We start from the raw sequence: 17,615 nt of genomic DNA on the forward strand, positions 1-17,615 counted from the left end.
ACCTACAGCTGGCATAACGAGCCGCTGCGATATATCCACGGACTCCTACGGACTCGTTACGGACATTCTCCGAGTTTGAATCAAGGGGAAAACTCGGGAGAATTCGTGAGTAACTCGGGAACAGGCCTTTAAGACATTGGAAGCGATTTCGTGCATTGCGCATTCAGTTTTTGTATAAAATGGCTCTGGTACGGAATCTCCAAGCAGAAAATGGTCAGCTTTACTGCAGAGGGGACTGCTTGAATTAGTTTATTTGTTAGTTAAAGTATCTTAAAAGTAAATGATCGACGACATATCAAACGCACGACAACCTTAAGATAAACTAGGTATACAATAATCAGAGATAACCACAGATCTGTAATGTTGAGCAGAAAACCACGCCTCGTACTAATCATCTCCCACCCCACCCAACATCCATAATGAATAAAAGAGGTGTCATCTTGTATCATCACAAAATCTATAATTATATATTTCCCCTCTTCTGTCAGAGCTCAAACTTAATGGTTCCACAACTGCTCTCCAATCCCTCACCCAGTCGTTGAATCCTGTTCAGTTCATCCACAGGATCAGAGCCATCAGAGCCAAGTTTGATATTGTTCTTAACAAATATTCACACGTCAGCTAGCAAATTATTGAAGCCTGCCAACATATTTTGATTCACTTGGCACAGGCAAATACTTGTCAGGCACAGTTCAAATGAAGATTCCTATAAAGTGAGAGGTTTCATTGTCTTGGATCAAAACAATTTGAAAGTCCTAATTCCAGTTACTGTGACAGCATCGAGCATTTGACAGCTCTGGGCCTGTACTCGCTGGAGTTTAGAAGGATGAGTGGGAACCTCATTAAAGCTTATCGAATAGTGAAAGGCCTGGATAGAGTGGATGTGGAGAAGATGTTTCCACTAGTGGGAGAATCTAGGACTAGAGTTCATAGCCTCGGAATTAAAGGACATCCTATAGGAAGGAGATGAGTAGGAATTTCTAGAGGATGGTGAATCTGTGGAATTCTTTGCCTGAAGGCTGAGGGGGACATCAATGGATGTTATTAAGGCAGAGATAGATGAATTTTTGTTTGGTACGGGTGTCAGGGGTTATGAGGAGAAGGCAGGAGAATGTTAAGAGGGAAAGATAGATCAGCCATGATTGAATGGTAGAGTAGATGGGCCAAGCGGCCTAATTCTGCTCCCATCACTTATGAACATTACAGAATATGCTGGAAATACTCAACAAGTCTGCAAGCAGCTGTGGAATGAGAAGCCACGTTAATGTTTTGAGTCCAAATCCTTTGTCGCTCCACTAGATCTTGTTTGTTAAGTTTTCAAACCAGAGCTACATTTTCTCCTGTAGCAGATACGAAGCTTGAATACTAAACCAAGTAGAGTATTGGTCAGGCTAGAAATTACCAATGATCATGCAAAACATCGCATGGTATTGAGGGAATCGAATTAATCGGCAAACCAGACTTTTCTTCCTTTAATTAAATCCTCCATGAACTGACCTAAATAAAAATGGAAGTGTGCCAATTTAAGACATAGATCAGAATGAACCTAATGTGCCTCTCCCATACCTGAAGGAAAATATGTTGGCTGGACACCAAACCAGTGGAACTTGCAGCTGGGCTTTTTTTAATATGGAGATACAGTGTGGAAACAGGCCCGGCGGCCTACAACATCTGCGGCGAGCAACGATCACCCGCACGGAAGTAACATCGAACACGCAAGGAACAATTGAAAGAAGCCAAATTAACCTACAAACCTGCACGTCTGGAATGTAGGTGGAAGCCAGGGCACCCAGAGAAAACCAACGTGGTCACAGGGAGAACGTACAAACTCCGCACAGACAGCACCCATAGTCAGGATCGAACCTGGTCTCTGGTGCTATAAGGATGCAACTACTGCACCACTGTTACACTTTGATCCTTTGGCGCCACAAGCCCAGTTGAATACAAGCAATTAGAATAAATGAAGCAGCCAAACTCAAACCCAACACCAGCTATTAGGGTTCCGTGCGCCCATTGATAAATTGCACCCTAACACAGATATCACAAGCAGGGTTTCTGGGAACAAGCAAGAAGGGTAGAAAAGCAGAAATAGAAACTATCGTATGCTGATGTTCAAGAAGATCTGGGTGTCCACACAAGAGACAAATTTAGCATGCAATTAAAATGTAAATAGAACTCTGGCCATTATTGCTAGAGGCTTGGATTACAAGACAAGACCAAGAAAGACTTGGGTCTCCGTGCAGGGCCTCAAGATCATTTTAGCGTCTTGATCTCATTACCGTGGTTTAGTTAATTACCAATTGTACTTGGGCAATTAGCACTTTCCCAGTACAACAATGTACAGTACAGTACTTGGAAAAGGGACTAAGATGCAGATTTAATTTCTTGCTTGCTTTATTGTGCCAACAATATGTAACATTTCCTTAAATAGGCAGCCTGTAACCTGGAACATATGCCACCCATCACTCCATTGCAAGACCAGGCGTCTACAACCCAAAGATATGAACATTGAATTCTCCAATTTTACTTCGGAGTCACATGAGGGACTACGTGAAGAACCCGCTCAGCGCGCATGCGTGGCATTAACGCCAGCAGTGCAACAGCGGCTGCAACGGGAGTTAGGCGCTCCCGCTACAGAATGAAACGGACCGTCAGGTGAGTACCCCGAGGTCGGGTTTCTATTACAGGGGAGCCTTTTACTGCTTGTGTTTTACAGGCAGAGAAAAAGGCTCTGGAACAAAACTGTCCCCCGTTCGAGGAGGAACGTTTTCCGTCGGGGAGGGGGGCTGCAACAGGCGGTAGGAGCGTTTACCCGGTGTTCCGCTATTCCCCGACACCGTGCCGAGCCCAGCCCGCTAGTACCTGAGCAGCGGGCTGGATGCATAGCCACCCGAAGAGGCATCCGGCAGGTGTTTTCCCGATTTCGGACGGGACGTCTCTCCACCTGCACGGGGGGAGAGAGAGCCGCCTGAGCCGCTGGAGCGGCTCTCGGAGCAGGTGCCTGCGAGACGCACTGCTTGAGCGGCGCTCTCGCTTCTACAAGGCACAAAAGCTCTAGAAGAACCTGTCCCCCGCTCGACTCCAGCGGAGGAGTGTTCCATTGCAGGGGGGGGGGCAGCAACAGGCGGTAGGAACAATTACCGGGCGCTCCGCTATCCCCATCACCGCGCCGAGCCCAGTCCCGCTAGTGCCTGAGCTGCGGGATGGATGTTTAGCCATCCGAAGAGGCATCCGGCCGGTGGCTTCCGACTTGTCGGAGGGGACGTCTCTCCACCCGCATGGGAGAGAGACAGCCGCATGAGCGGCTCCTGGAGCAGGAGCTCCTGCGAGACACACTACGTGAGGGGCAGTCTCGCTGGAGGGTTCAGGCATACCCTCCACAGTGCCTAGGCACTGCCCATCGCTTCCTCCTTAGTGTGGTTAGCTTTGGGGTGACCAGGGCTGGGCTGGTCATGAAGAGGGGGTCGCTGGCTGAAGAATTCGGGAGTATGCCAGGGGTGCAGGAACAGGAAGAGCTGCTGGGTGTGTGTGGACCGCTACGTGGCTACCCCACGTGCAGGAAGGCCATTAGAGCCTAAAAACTAACGGCCAGCGTTGACCACCTCTCCGACAGGCACCTACAGGAGCAGGTGGTTAATGAGGCTTTAAAATGTACAGCGCCAATAAATTATAGTCCTACAAAGTGCCGGCAGTCAACAGCCAAATCTGGGGGCACGTCGGGACAAATACTCGGACCAGGAGCTGATACTGCAGCAGATCCTCAGGCTCCTGACGTCAGCCATCACACCATTTGCTCGTTTTCTGTGGACAATACGGAGATGACCACTAACTAACAAATCACTCTCGCACTGTTGTGCAACACGCAGAGCGAGATAAATTACCTCCGTATATAAATCACAAGACCTGCCCTAAATCCCGAATTTGGGTTGTGCTAAACCCCAACCACTGAGTCAGACTCACTGCTCTTTGGCAAAAAACCTCATGGGAATAAAAACTTTCGGCCTCATGAGGGCAGGCCCCAGGACGAGCAAACCCCAAAAATACAATACCTAAGCGGCAGCACCCCATCGCGTCCACCAGTCGACGTCTATCATATGGGACTGGTGAAAGCTCTGGGACCGCATTTTTTTATGCCCGGGAGTCTTTTAGACCACGGCCCAGAGCAGGACCCCATGGAAAATGCGCCACCCCCCAACATCACCGCCACGTCAGACAACGCGCCAGACTCGCTGGTCTGGGAAGAGACAGAAGAAATGCCCATATCCATGGAGGTAGGTGGGTCTGGTGCCTACAAGAATATGTAAAATAAGGAATCTAATTTCAAAGGATACTTTATGGCAAGCATTGGCCTCAAATATGCTTACTATTCAGTACCCATTTAAAAGGATCTACGCAGATACCTAAAATTTACCTGGATGGGGCAACTATGACAGTTAAAGCATTACCCCATGGGATAACGTCAGCTCAAGGTTATTCATCAAGATACTAAAACCAGCCCTGGCAAAACTAATAAGAAGACCATGGAATTGGCTATGTCAGCTGTTTTTCAGCTACAAAACAGTTTTCGAAACCCTGGGGTTTGTTTTACATCCAGATAAATCAAAGTTGAAGCCATCCACTATCATGGACTACTTAGACTTCACAATTAATTCAGTCCATATGACTAACTTTGCCAAAAGACAAACGGTTGAATTGGCACAATTATGCCACAATTTAATGGTCAACGAGCAACCAACTATTCGACAAGTAGCAAGAGTAATTGGGAAAATGGTAGCAGCATTCCTTGGCTGCACAATTCGGACCATTGCATTATAAAATCTACAAAGAGCAAAGGTATAGGCATTAAAATATCATGCAGGTCATTATGATCGGGTCATGAAATTACCCACTGAAACTATATCAAAACAGTTGGCATAGTTTCAGTCCTATCATTATCTAACAGGTGGTAGATGGACTAACCTAAAGTCATCATTACTACTTACACGGGGCATTAATTATTTAGCGATGTTGGGTGCCTTTTATGGATTAAAAGCATATACATCAAATATGCATCATTGCATGTACGGTTACAAATGGATAATACTACGGTGGTGGCCTACATTAACCATATGGGAGGCATAAAATCGTTATCATGCGACAAATTGGACAACACAATTTGGCAATGGTGTGTCAAAAAGACATTTTTGGCTGTCAGCAACTTACCTATCAGGTAAGCTAAATACAGTGGCAGACACCAGGTCACGCAAATTCAATGACAACATCGAATGGATGTAAAACCCAAAGTATTTGCAAAAATTATCAAGCTATATAGCACGCCAGATATCGATTTATTTGCATCAAGGCTAAATCACCAGATACCTATGCATGTCGCTTGGGAACCAGACCCAGAGGCAGCAGCGGTAGTAGATGCCTTCACGCTGGATTGGGGAAATTCCTTCTTCTATGTTTTCCCTCCCTTCTGCCTCATCAGTCAGGTACTACGAAAAATACAGATGGACTCTGCATCAGGGTTTGATAGTACCCGACTGGCCTACACAGCCATGGTTCCCAGTACTGCATGACATGTTTGTTGAAACACCGATGGTATTCCCCAGTGACCCAGAGTTGTTAACTCACCCGGTATCAGGCATAAGCCACCCATGCCATGAGAAAATCAAACTCATGGGTTGCAGGGTTTTAAACAGACCTTATCTGGAACTGGGATTGTCAGAACAAACCATCAACACCATGTCAGCATCCCTTTCGAACATCCACTAAGAAGCAGTACTTAACCAGCATCAAGAAATGGGAGAAGTACTGCCAGGAAACAAGGACCACGTACACAACAGCAACAGTCACCAACGCACTGGAGTTCCTGGCCACCACAAAGAGGAATCAGCTACAGTGCCGTCAACACAGCAAGGAGTGCCCTGTCTGCTTATTTGAAACCAGCACCAGGACAACAGCCGAAGGGATCCCATCCACTGGTGGTCAAATTAATGAAGGGCATCTATAACATCAAACCCCTAGACCAAGGTATACCCATTTATGGGATGTCAGTGTGGTCCTGACGTACCTCAGGGGATGGCCACCAGCCAGATCCCTCAGCCTCGAACATAACTACCCTGAAAACGCTCATGTTGATGGCACTTGTATCCACTCAGAGGGTCCAGTCACTACATCGATTGCGACTGGACAACATGGTGACCACCCCAGACCAGATCTCGTTCATCATCCAGGGTCTGGTAGAACAGAGCAGGCCAGGAATAGCCAATCCAGTTGTGGTGTTCCGGGCTTACCCGCCAGAGCCGCGGTTGTGTGTCATGACCTATCTACTATATTATATAGACACAACCTATAGCATCAGAGGGAGTGAAAAAGCCTTATGGGTCAGCCACAAAAAACCTCATGGCCGGGTAACGAGCCAAACCATCGCAAGATGGCTCAAGCAGGTACTAAAGGCTGCCGGAATAGACACTAACTTTTTTCAAATCTCATTCCACCAGGGCAGCGTCTACATCAACGGCCGAAAGAATGGACGTACCGGTTGACCATATTCTGACGACAGCAGAATGGTCGAGGGAAACGACATTCTGAAATTTTTACAATAAGCCGTTGACGAAACCTGACTTGTTTGCAGAAAAATTTTACAAACTGCAAATGTTTAATTTAAGCCCGGGGGAGCAATTTAATTTGTTATTGTTACTAAATACCATTTTTGTTTCTCGAAAAACAGATTCATTGGTTGGTTACGATAACACACTTCCTCCCTCAAGAACTTCGGCAGTGAGTGAAATAAAACTGTTACACGGTTTGAAATCACAGAGCTTTGAAGTCTTCATGTGACTCCGAAGTAAAATAGTAAGATTAAACGAGAATTTACCAGTTTGAAGTTTGATCTGTATTTTATGAGGAGTTACGCTGAGGGATTACGTGCCCTCCGCTCCCACCCTCATAATATAGGTCAAACTGATAACTGATGTCTCCTTTTCTTTACTATGTTTACTTCAATAACTGTGTCTATCTGTGATTCCACACCGCTGCTTGGAAGTATGCCGCGCATGCGCGCTGAGCGGGTTCTACACGTAATCCCTCAGCGTAACTCCTCATAAAATACAGATCAAACTTCAAACTGATAAGTTCTCGTTTAATCTTACTATTTTAGTTTAGAGATATAGCGCGAATACAGGCCCTTCGGCCCACCACATCCACACTGAACAGTGATCCCCGCACATGAACACTATCCTACCCATGCTAGGGATAATTTTACATTTATACCATGCCAATTAACCTACAAACCTGCAGGACTTTGGGAGTGTGGGAGGAAACAGAAGAAAAGCCATGTGATCACGGGGAGATTGTACAAACTCTGTACAGACATCATCCATAATCAGGACCAAACCTGGGTCTCTGGCGCTGTAAGGGCAGCAACATTACTGCTGCGCCACCGTGCTGCCCTGTTACATTAGTAACTAATGTGAATACATCCCACCCTCCCGTCTTCCACCCAACCCCATCTCCTGGGCCTGTACCCATTTCCCTCCTCACACCGACATTCCTTCCGCTGGCTTCACAATTTTCACTTTTATCTTCATCTCGCGCCTTCCGTCTTTTCAACTCCGCCTTTGCCCAACCATCTGTCTCATCAAATAAACATCACTTGTGTAGTGCTATCACTGTTTAAGTAATACTCTGCTTTTCTATTGCTATTCAGCAAGTTAAGACTGCCAAAGAACAGAAGAGTCTGTGGAGGGATCCCAACCCCAAACATCGCCTATCCATATTCTCTGGAGATGGTGCCTGACCCACAGAGTTACTCCAGCACAATGTGTCTTTTAATACATTGGGAGGTTTGCCCACTTTAGGGCAATCAAAGATCTTGGTGAAGCCTAATCAATTGCAAGTTACAGGTTTGTGGCTAGCTTGCTGCAGTGAGATAAGGAACAGAGGATTCACACTGAAGATACCTCTGTTGCATGTGGGACCATACAGAAAAGTTGACTGCTACTTTTTGTTGGAGATACAGCATGGAAACAGGCCCTTTAGCCCATAGCGTCCAGCGATCCCCATATACTAGTTATATCCTACACATTGGGACAATTTACAGAAGCCAATTAACCTCCAAATCAGCACGTCCTTGGGCAGGTAACCCATGGGGTCACAGGGAGAACGTGTAAACTTTGTAAAGACAGCACCCATAGTCAGGATCAAACCCGGGCTTCTGGTGCTATAAGGCAGTAACTCTAACGCTGCACCACTGTGCGCAACTGGTAAGGAATGGTATGGGTTAAAATGGACAAATACCAAAGTGACAAGGACTGGTCACTATACCTTTGCAGAAAGTGAGGTCCTTGCATAAACCGTCAATAGCAATTAATTCCTTGCACCTCCATATCCCAGGGGCTCAGTGCCAATAACCAGGAAGCTACACAAAAGAAGCACAAACCAGATTATTACCCTACTCTGGGGTTTGAAAAACAGAGTCCACGCAATCACCCATTCACACGCGCTCTGTGTTATTACACTTTCACATCCACTCCCTGCACACTAGGGGCAAGTTACAGAGACTAATTAACCCAGAAACTCACACCTTTGGAACTGGTTCCTACTTTAGGTTGAATCGTTGAATATAAAGGAACTTCAGTTTAGGAACTGAAGATCCATACTATTCAACTTTTCTTTTAATTTGCTTTCCTATCAACAATCTCCCCACAAAAACCATTCCTCAACTGTCTTCAGAATTGGAGAGCCTCGACCTGTCCTGCACTGGTCAGTAATGATGAGAGAAGCGAACTGCGCACAGAGGCCTAATCTTTACACAAATGCAATAATGTCGTTCAATGCCACATGATCCATCAGCAGTGTCACGGCTTGTTATTGATTTAAACAGATAAACCCTTTTATCTGTTTTTTTGTGAAGCAATGGGGTTGGTCACAAATCCAACACTTAGAAATATGCAACTTTCCATGTCAGAAATTGAGAAAATGGGACTGCAGCTCAAAATGCAACAGGAGAAATGAAGTTCTACTACCACTCGCAATTAAGGCAATAATTATCCCCTATAAAAGAAAAGCAACTTCCAGTGAAAGCAGATCACACTTATATAGCACACTGTGGACGATTCGACTGTAAGCAGGTGGGGTCTGATCGCTGAATAGAAAGCATGCAACAAAAAGATTTTCACTGTACATGTGACAAGAAACTAAACTAATGATGCATCACAAATGCCAGCTTCTGCTTATTTGCCAGCCGGGCGACAAAGTGCAGGCCTTAGTCCCAAGATGGCAAACCAAACACAAATTGGTGGGTGGAGGGAGGCACAGAGTGGCCAGGTTTGACCCTGACTACGGGTGCTGTCTGTACGGAGTTTGTACGTTCTCCCTCTGTCTGAGTGGGTTTGCTCCGATTTCCTCTCACATTCCAAGGACATGCAGATTTGTAGGTTAACTGGCTTCTGCAAATTGCCCCGAGTGTGTACGGTGGGAAACAGGGATCAAATAGAAATAGTGCAGGGGTGATCGTGGTCAGCAGGGACTCGGTGGGCCGAAGGGCCAGTTTCCACATTGTATCTCAAAACTAAAATCCCAAGCAGATATTTAAGGGGCTGCTGTGCTGTGGGAGGGGTTCTCCTTTATATGAGATGAATAATCTTATCTCAGAATAGAAAGACATGAACCGTTTCAGCGAGCAGTTGAATTAACCTTGGTGTATTGGCCGAAATTTGTCCTTCAAGCTACAAAACTGAATACGTTTTTTACCTCTTCTGGTAAGTATATCATTGATAAAGTCACCAAGTATGGAAACAGGCCCTTTGGCCCATCTTGCCCATGCCAACTAAGATGCCCTATCGACACTAGTCCCACCTGCCTGCATTTGACCCATATCCCCAAACCTTTCCTGTCCATGTTCCCGTCCAAATGTCTTTGAAATGTTGTTGTATCATCTGCCTCAACAACTTCCTCTGGCAGCTCATATACCCACCTCATCCTCCTGCACTGCAGGGAATAAAGTCCGAGCAACATCCTCAAAGGTTTTCTCTGAACTTCTTCCAGCTTAACAACTTTTCTACAGCAAGGCGACCGAATTGATTGTGAAAAAAAGTTGTGGTAATAACAGCCTCCGAAATATGTTGCCGTTATTAAAGTGCTTAGGGATAATCCGAGATCATAAGGGAAATATAATCATATCTTCTCCACTCCCCCAGGCTCCTCACTGCAAAATGATCAGCATTTGACACAATTTCACTTTAGAGATATCAGGCTTGAAGAAGTTAAATAGAAATAGAGGGAATTGCATTGCTTAGAGACTAGTCATCTAATCGCAAAGCCACAAGTGGCGAGGGTAGAATGTTGAAGTGTAATAGAAAGAAGGCTCGATGGCTCATCAGGAATTTTGGGGAGTGTTGGAGGTTACAGAGATGGGAAGATCAAACACTTTGGAAGACCAGAGAGGAAGAATGGATTGTTAAATCCAGGAGGCAATTTACATCAGCCTGAAGAAGGGTTTCGGTCCGTAACGTTGCCCATTTCCTTCGCTCCATTGATGCTGCTGCACCCGCTGAGTTTCTCCAGCACTTTTGTCTACCTTACATCAGTAGACACAAGGAGGAAAGCAGAATACGTACACCTGACCCGCTGACTTACTCCAGGCACTGCGTGCCCACCAGAGTGATAGATGAGCTCACATTTGGAGAGTAGTTAGTATCCAGTGTGAAAGTAATGGACTAAAGGAATCCAAATGTGCCAACGTGCGGGGTTTTCAGTAGCAGATTAAAGGCATTGATATGGATGCACTGTACTAGCCTGGGCCTGAACTATGCAGTGGTCCAGAATGCAGTGTAAGCACAATACAATCAACACTAACACTGCCAGGCATTTTCACAGATCAGTTGTTCCCAATTATAAATCAACCAGGAGACAAATGCTGAGTCAGCCAACAGGACATCCTGGTAACAAACTTGGCTTCTAAAATTAATTATTTACATGTATTCAAATTGCCCCCAGGCAGGTTAAATACTGTGGTAAACTTAATATAAAACTATATCAATTTCAGCATCAAATATCATCTATACCTCAGCATTTGCAAAATGCAGATATTCAATGATGTTATTAGATGTTTAGGGATCTTGGCAGGGCAGGTGGTGAGCTTGAGATGGAGATGTGCGTTCATTCCTAGAGCTGGGGATCTCTGGTGTTCTCCTTCAAAGTCACAACCAACTTCATGATAAGTCACTAGATTTTTCAGGGAACACACAGACTCGAGGTCGATAATTGTCCTCATCTTAACAAAACGTATGGCTGGCTTGATGGATCAGATGGTCTGTTCATGAACACAAGGAGCTTCTTTTCCTGTCCCTCGTTACAAATGTTGACATCGCTGTCATTGTCCGTCCTGAAAAGGACGCAAGCTTCCGGCGACAATCAGTGGAAGCCATCGTCGCAATAAATGACGGTGGTAACAGAATTAGCTCGGGATACTTCCAGTATCCAGCCCCGCAACGTGGACGCTTCTGCTATGGGGCCAGGGGCAAGGCTGATCTGATATCAGGTTATCAGACAAATCAATGCTTTTATTTCCTTAGGTAGCAAGTGATGTGGCTACAGGCAAGGAGGGCTTTAGTTTTAGTTTGCTTAGTGATACAGTGTGGAAAGACCGAGTCTGCGCCGACCAGCGATCCCCGAACTCTTACACAATCCTGCACACTCTTGGGACAATTTACAAATTTTACCTGACTACGAGCCTGTCTGTACGGAGTTTGTACCTTCTCCCTGTGACCATGTGGGTTTTCTCCGGGTGCTTCGGTTTCCTCCGACACTCCAAAGATGGATAGTGTAAGAAAGGCAGACGGACCCTGTAGCTCACAGTCACACCATTCGAAAGAGGAAACTTATCTGACAGAAAACTCGAGGCACAGACCAGCCACAATTGCATTATCATACAATTGTATGATATCCCCGACGCATGTGGCAAGGCATCCAGGCCATCACGGACTACAGACCTTCCAACACCACCCCCACATCCAGCGACGCCTCCTTCCTTGAGGAGCTTAATCACTTCTATGGCCGCTTCGACAGGGACAATCTAGAGACGGCCATCAAGGCTGTGCTCCCTGCCGATCACCAACCCCTCACACTCACCCCCTACAACGTATACGTGGCACTGAGTAGGACTAATGCACGTAAGGCTGCTGGCCCTGACGGCATCCCCGGGCGTGTGCTCAGGGCCTGTGCTGCGCAGCTGACAGACGTCTGGACTGACATCTTCAACCTGTCACTTGCCCAAGCAGTTGTCCCCACGTGCCTTAAAACCACCTCCATCGTGCCAGTGCCAAAACACTCCACTGCGGCAAGCCTCAACGACTTCCGCCCAGTTGCACTTACCCCCATCATCACCAAGTGCTTCGAGAGGCTGGTCCTGGCACACCTCAAAAGCTGCCTACCCCCCACACTGGATCCCTATCAGTTTGCCTACCGCAAGAACAGGAGCACGGAGGATGCCATCTCAACGGCACTTCACTCCGCCCTCTCCCACCTCGACAACAGAGACACTTACGTAAGAATGCTGTTCATCGATTACAGCTCAGCATTCAACACCATTATACCATCTAAACTGATCACCAAACTCAGTAACCTGGGCATCGATCCCTCCCTCTGCAACTGGATACTGGACTTTCTAACCAACAGACCACAGTCTGTTAGGTTAGACAAGCACACCTCTTCAACCCTCACCCTGAACACCGGCGTTCCACAGGGCTGTGTGCTGAGCCCCCTCCTCTCCTCCCTCTTCACCTATGACTGCACACCTGTACATGGTACTAACACCATCATCAAGTATGCAGATGATACAACGGTGATTGGTCTCATCAGCAACAACGATGAGTCGGCCTACAGGCAGGAGGTCCAGCACTTAGCAGCATGGTGCGCTGACAACAACCTGGCCCTTAACTCCAAGAAGACCAAGGAGCTCATTGTAGACTTCAGGAAGTCCAGGGGCGGCACGCACACCCCCATCCACATTAACAGGACGAAGGTGGAACGTGTTTCTAGCTTCAGGTTCCTGGGTGTTAACATCTCCGATGACCTCTCTTGGACCCACAATACCTCAACTCTGATCAAGAAGGCTCACCAGCGTCTCTTCTTCCTGAGGAGACTGAAGAAGGTCCATCTGTCTCCTCAGATCCTGGTGAACTTCTACCGCTGCACCATCCAGAGCATCCTTACCAACTGTATCACAGTATGGTATAGCAACTGTTCTGTCTCCGACCGGAAGGCATTGCAGAGGGTGGTGAAAATTGCCCAACGCATCACCGGTTCCTCGCTCCCCTCCATTGAGTCTGTCCAAAGCAAGCGTTGTCTGCGGAGGGCGCTCAGCATCGCCAAGGACTGCTCTCACCCCAACCATGGACTGTTTACCCTCCTACCATCCGGGAGGCGCTACAGGTCTCTCCGTTGCCGGACCAGCAGGTCCAGGAACAGCTTCTTCCCGGCGGCTGTCACTCTACTCAACAACGTACCTCGGTGACTGCCAATCACCCCCCCCCCCCCCCCCGGACACTCCTCCCACAGGAAAAACACTATGTCTGTATATATGCTAATGTAAATATTTATTCAAATCATATGCTATGTCGCTCTTCCAGGGAGATGCTAAATGCATTTCGTTGTCTCTGTACTGTACACGGACAATGACAATTAAAGTTGAATCTGAATCTGAATCCAGTGGCGCAAGCTCAAGGGGTTTAATGTTCAAGTTCTGCATCTACCCCTGACACAAGTGAACATGGTTATTTATTTAAAAAAACCCAAATGCAGGCAATGTTAATTTTGTTTAATACAAAATGAAAATGCAAATATATTTTGTGGGCAAGGCAGATCTTGCACTGTATCTTTTGTTAAGGAAAATTATCAACCTCAAGTCTGCTATCTGGCCTTATCACCAAAGTCTGTCCAAAAATACATTGACTCCGTTTTAGATTCAGTTGTACCCATTTGCCCTTGCAGTAGAGAATTTTAAAGATCCTTTGCCTCTGGAGCTTGCACTTTTTTTAAATTTTTTTTAACTTGTCAGTGCACTGGAAACAGGCCCTTCAGCCCACAAAGTCCATGCTGACTATCAATCACCTGTTCACACTAGTTCCATGTTATATCATTTTATCATGCACATTTTACCATAAGGGACATTTTTCTTCCACGCCTTACACATTAGGGACAATTTACAGAGGCCACTTAACCTACAAGCCCGCACATCCTTGGGACTTGGGAGGAAACCGGATCACCCGGAGAAAACCCATGCGTTCACAGGGAGAACATGCAAACTCCACACAGACAACAGCTGAGGTCAGGGGCGAACCCATGTCTCTGGCACGGTGATGCAGCAGCTCCACCATTGTGATTTAATATTTGAGTCAAGTATTCAATAAAGCCAAGCAAGTGAAATCATGTTTTGCATTGTTGTATATTAGGCACAAGTGCTGTTAGTACTTTTCAAAAAACTTGCATATAGAGAGGCAACTTGCATTTATAACCCCATTAACCTATGTCCTTAATCACCCACTGTGATTGAGCAGAACACCAGTGGCTCTACTGACAGAAGATTGTGTGCCAGTATCTGGCGCTGCCAATTAAAGAGTTGGCTGGAACATGTCTAGGCAACAAAACACCAATTGGCCACAATTATAAATTAAACTCCACTCTCAAGTTTCATACGCTAAAGAACATGCATTTAAATCCAAAATACAGAATGCAAAAAAAAGGACAACTTTACAATAATTAAACCTGAAGGGAAAACCTATGAGGTGACAATCCACTGACTGTGAATTTTTAAAATAAAAGCATTAAATGATGAAAACACTCAGCAGGTCAGGCAGCTGTTTCTCATTCCACAGATGCTACCAAACCTGGTGAGTGTTTCCAGCATTTTACTGTTTTTACTTCAGAGTTCCAGCATTTGCAATTTATTGTGATCATCTGTAACCAATCTCTTCCCTTAAGTGGCTCGTTAATGTCCCACCTTAATATCAGTCATTCAAGGGGAGTGGGCTTTGCACCCGAGCCATTTAATTGCCATCTCTAATTGCACTTGAGAAAATGGTAGTAAGATGCCTTCTAGAACCACTGCAGTCCACTCGAAAACCAATCACTTGTTGTACAGCTGGGATGTACAAAAAGGGTTTGCAGAAAGTTCCCCACCCTATGAAGATGTTGTTTTCAAATTTGATTCCACAGCTTGCATCTATTTGGGTCAATCACTAAAATACAAAGTTAAGATGATAAGAAAAGAGAGTGGCCCAAGCAGCCTCTTGAATAGATAGACACAAAATGCTGGAGTAACTCAGCGGGTCAGGCAGCATATCTCTTGAGTAGGTTCTGCCTTTAAATAGTTCCAGACCGATCCTCCACCTCACTTTCCATACCACTAACACCCAAAAATGCATACTTACGCAAATGATAGTAGATTCGAGTTGAAACTCATCAACCTGAGTTTTGAGGAAAATAAATGGCATGGCATCTGTGATGCAATGACAAAGCTTCAACCTCTTAAGAACAGGGATGGGTTTGCAAAACACTCTGTTCAGTCTGCAGGGACGATCCTACACTCCTGGCAGTTTATCGCTTCAATTCTCTGCCCCACTACCATTTTCACTCCAGTCTACTTTCGGCCTCCTTTCTGCACTGCCCTAACAATGCCCAACGCAAACTAAACGGACACACATCATTTCCCGTCAGGGCACATGGACACTATTGGCCCTTCTTATAGAATCGAAGAAAATTTAGGGTAGACACAAGGAACTGCAGATGCTGGTTTACAGAAAATACCCTGGAGCAACTCAGCATGTCAGGCAGCATCTATGGTAAACAAAAATATGTAACATTTCTGGTTGGGACTCTTCTTGTTCCTTGGGGCAGAGAGATTCCCCATCCTTAATGAAAGTTTGAAGACGGGTTTCGGCCCGAAACGTTGCCTATTTCCTTCACTCCATAGATATGCCGCACCCGCTGAGTTTCTCCAGCATTTTTGTCTACCTTAATGAATGTTAGATTTTTACCTCGAACCTCTTTGTCCCAAACAGATTTGAACCAATTATTATTTACTGACTTGCATCTTGATCTGTATCTTGTCACAGACAAGTGACTGCCAATCACCCCCCCCCACCCCCCGGACACTTATTATCACTTATTATTATTTATTCAAATCATTTGCTATGTCGCTCTTCCAGGGAGATGCTAAATGCATTTCGTTGTCTCTGTACTGTACACTGACAATGACAATTAAAATTGAATCTGAATCTGAAATGTCATGAGCAGAGTAGACATACATGGTAGAGGTGTTACAAAGTTACCCCCTCAGATTCCTAAAGTTATTATATACACAGATCACCGAGGGGGGGTGGGTAACTTTTTTTACATACAAAGGGTGGTGGGTGTATGGAACAAGCTGCCAGGGGAGAGGTAGCAGAGGCAGGGACTACTATCCCAACTTCTAAGAAACATTCGGAGGGGATATTGGGCCAAGTGGGACTAGTGTGTGGATGGGGCCAGTATGGGCAGGTCGGGCCGAAGGGTCTGTCAGCAAAGAAAGAGACGAAGAATGACAAGGCAAACTCAACGAACGGCACCTAATACCTAATTTTGACACAATTTTATGTGTTTTTAAAAAAAAATGGAAATTGAAAATTTAGGGCAGTGTTCGAATAGAAGTGCGAACGTTTAAATTCCCGGAAGCAGGGCTTTTATGTTTACAAAAACTGGTGATTAAAGTTGTATATATAACTAAATACATGATATAATACTCACACCACCAGCCTGGAGATCAGCCACGACACCATGGCGGCCGTTGCGATTTAAACTGTCGCCGCTCCTCCTACACGGTCCGCACTCACTGGGCGAGAGCTGCTCCCTGCGCGGTCCGGGCGGGGCTGCCGGCTGCAACCCGCCCCTGTACTGAGTGGGATCCTCGCTCCCTCGCTCTTACTACACGGTCCGCACTCACAGGGGCTCCCACCGGGGTCCGGGCGGGATGGGTGGTTGGCACTACACGGTCCGCACTCACAGGGGCTCACACCGGGGCGGGCCGTTGGCACTACCCGGTCCGCACTGTGTGGGCGAATGGGTGTTCCTGCGCGGTCCGGGCGGGGCTGCCGGCAGAAACCCGCCCCTACACAGAGTGGGTTCCTCCCTCGCTCGCTCTTCCTGCACGGTCCGCACTCACAGGGCTCACACCGGGGTGGGCGGTTGGCACTACACGGTCCGCACTCACAGGGCTCCCACCGGGGTGGGCGGTTGGCACTACCCGGTCCGCACTGTGTGGGCGAATGGGTGTTCCTGCGCGGTCCGGGCGGGGCTGCCGGCAGAAACCCGCCCCTACACAGAGTGGGATCCTCCCTCCCTCGCTCTTCCTGCACGGTCCGCACTCACAGGGCTCCCACCGGGGTCCGGGCGGGATGGGTGGTTGGCACTACACGGTCCGCACTCACAGGGCTCACACCGGGGTGGGCGGTTGGCACCAAAGATCTTATAGTGAAGCTGTAAGATCTTTGGTTGGCACTACCCGGTCCGCACTGTGGGCCGAATGGGTGTTCCTGCGCGGTCCGGGCGGGCCTGCACTCTCTTGTCTCTGCAATACACTTCCTTGAGTGGTG

At 46.8% G+C, this 17,615-nt stretch overlaps 1 protein-coding gene across 2 annotated transcripts in view; it reads right to left on the bottom strand.

Moving 5' to 3' along the window:
- Positions 1–17,349, bottom strand: part of LOC116967509 (receptor expression-enhancing protein 1-like) — a 42,897-nt gene extending 25,548 nt beyond the window's left edge. Inside the window, exon 1 of one of the 2 annotated variants that reach the window (XM_033014141.1) lies at positions 16,771–17,349. In XM_033014141.1, coding sequence (XP_032870032.1) covers positions 16,771–16,802 — 32 coding nt within the window. In that variant the 5' untranslated portion in view covers positions 16,803–17,349. Of the gene's footprint in view, positions 1–11,051; positions 11,287–16,770 lie in introns of those variants that run through there. The other variant, XM_033014140.1, reaches the window with a different exon arrangement.
- Between the last annotated feature and the right edge of the window lie 266 nt (positions 17,350–17,615).

The sequence above is a fragment of the Amblyraja radiata genome, chromosome 39, assembly GCF_010909765.2.
Source record: "Amblyraja radiata isolate CabotCenter1 chromosome 39, sAmbRad1.1.pri, whole genome shotgun sequence".
Classification (NCBI taxonomy): domain Eukaryota; kingdom Metazoa; phylum Chordata; class Chondrichthyes; order Rajiformes; family Rajidae; genus Amblyraja; species Amblyraja radiata.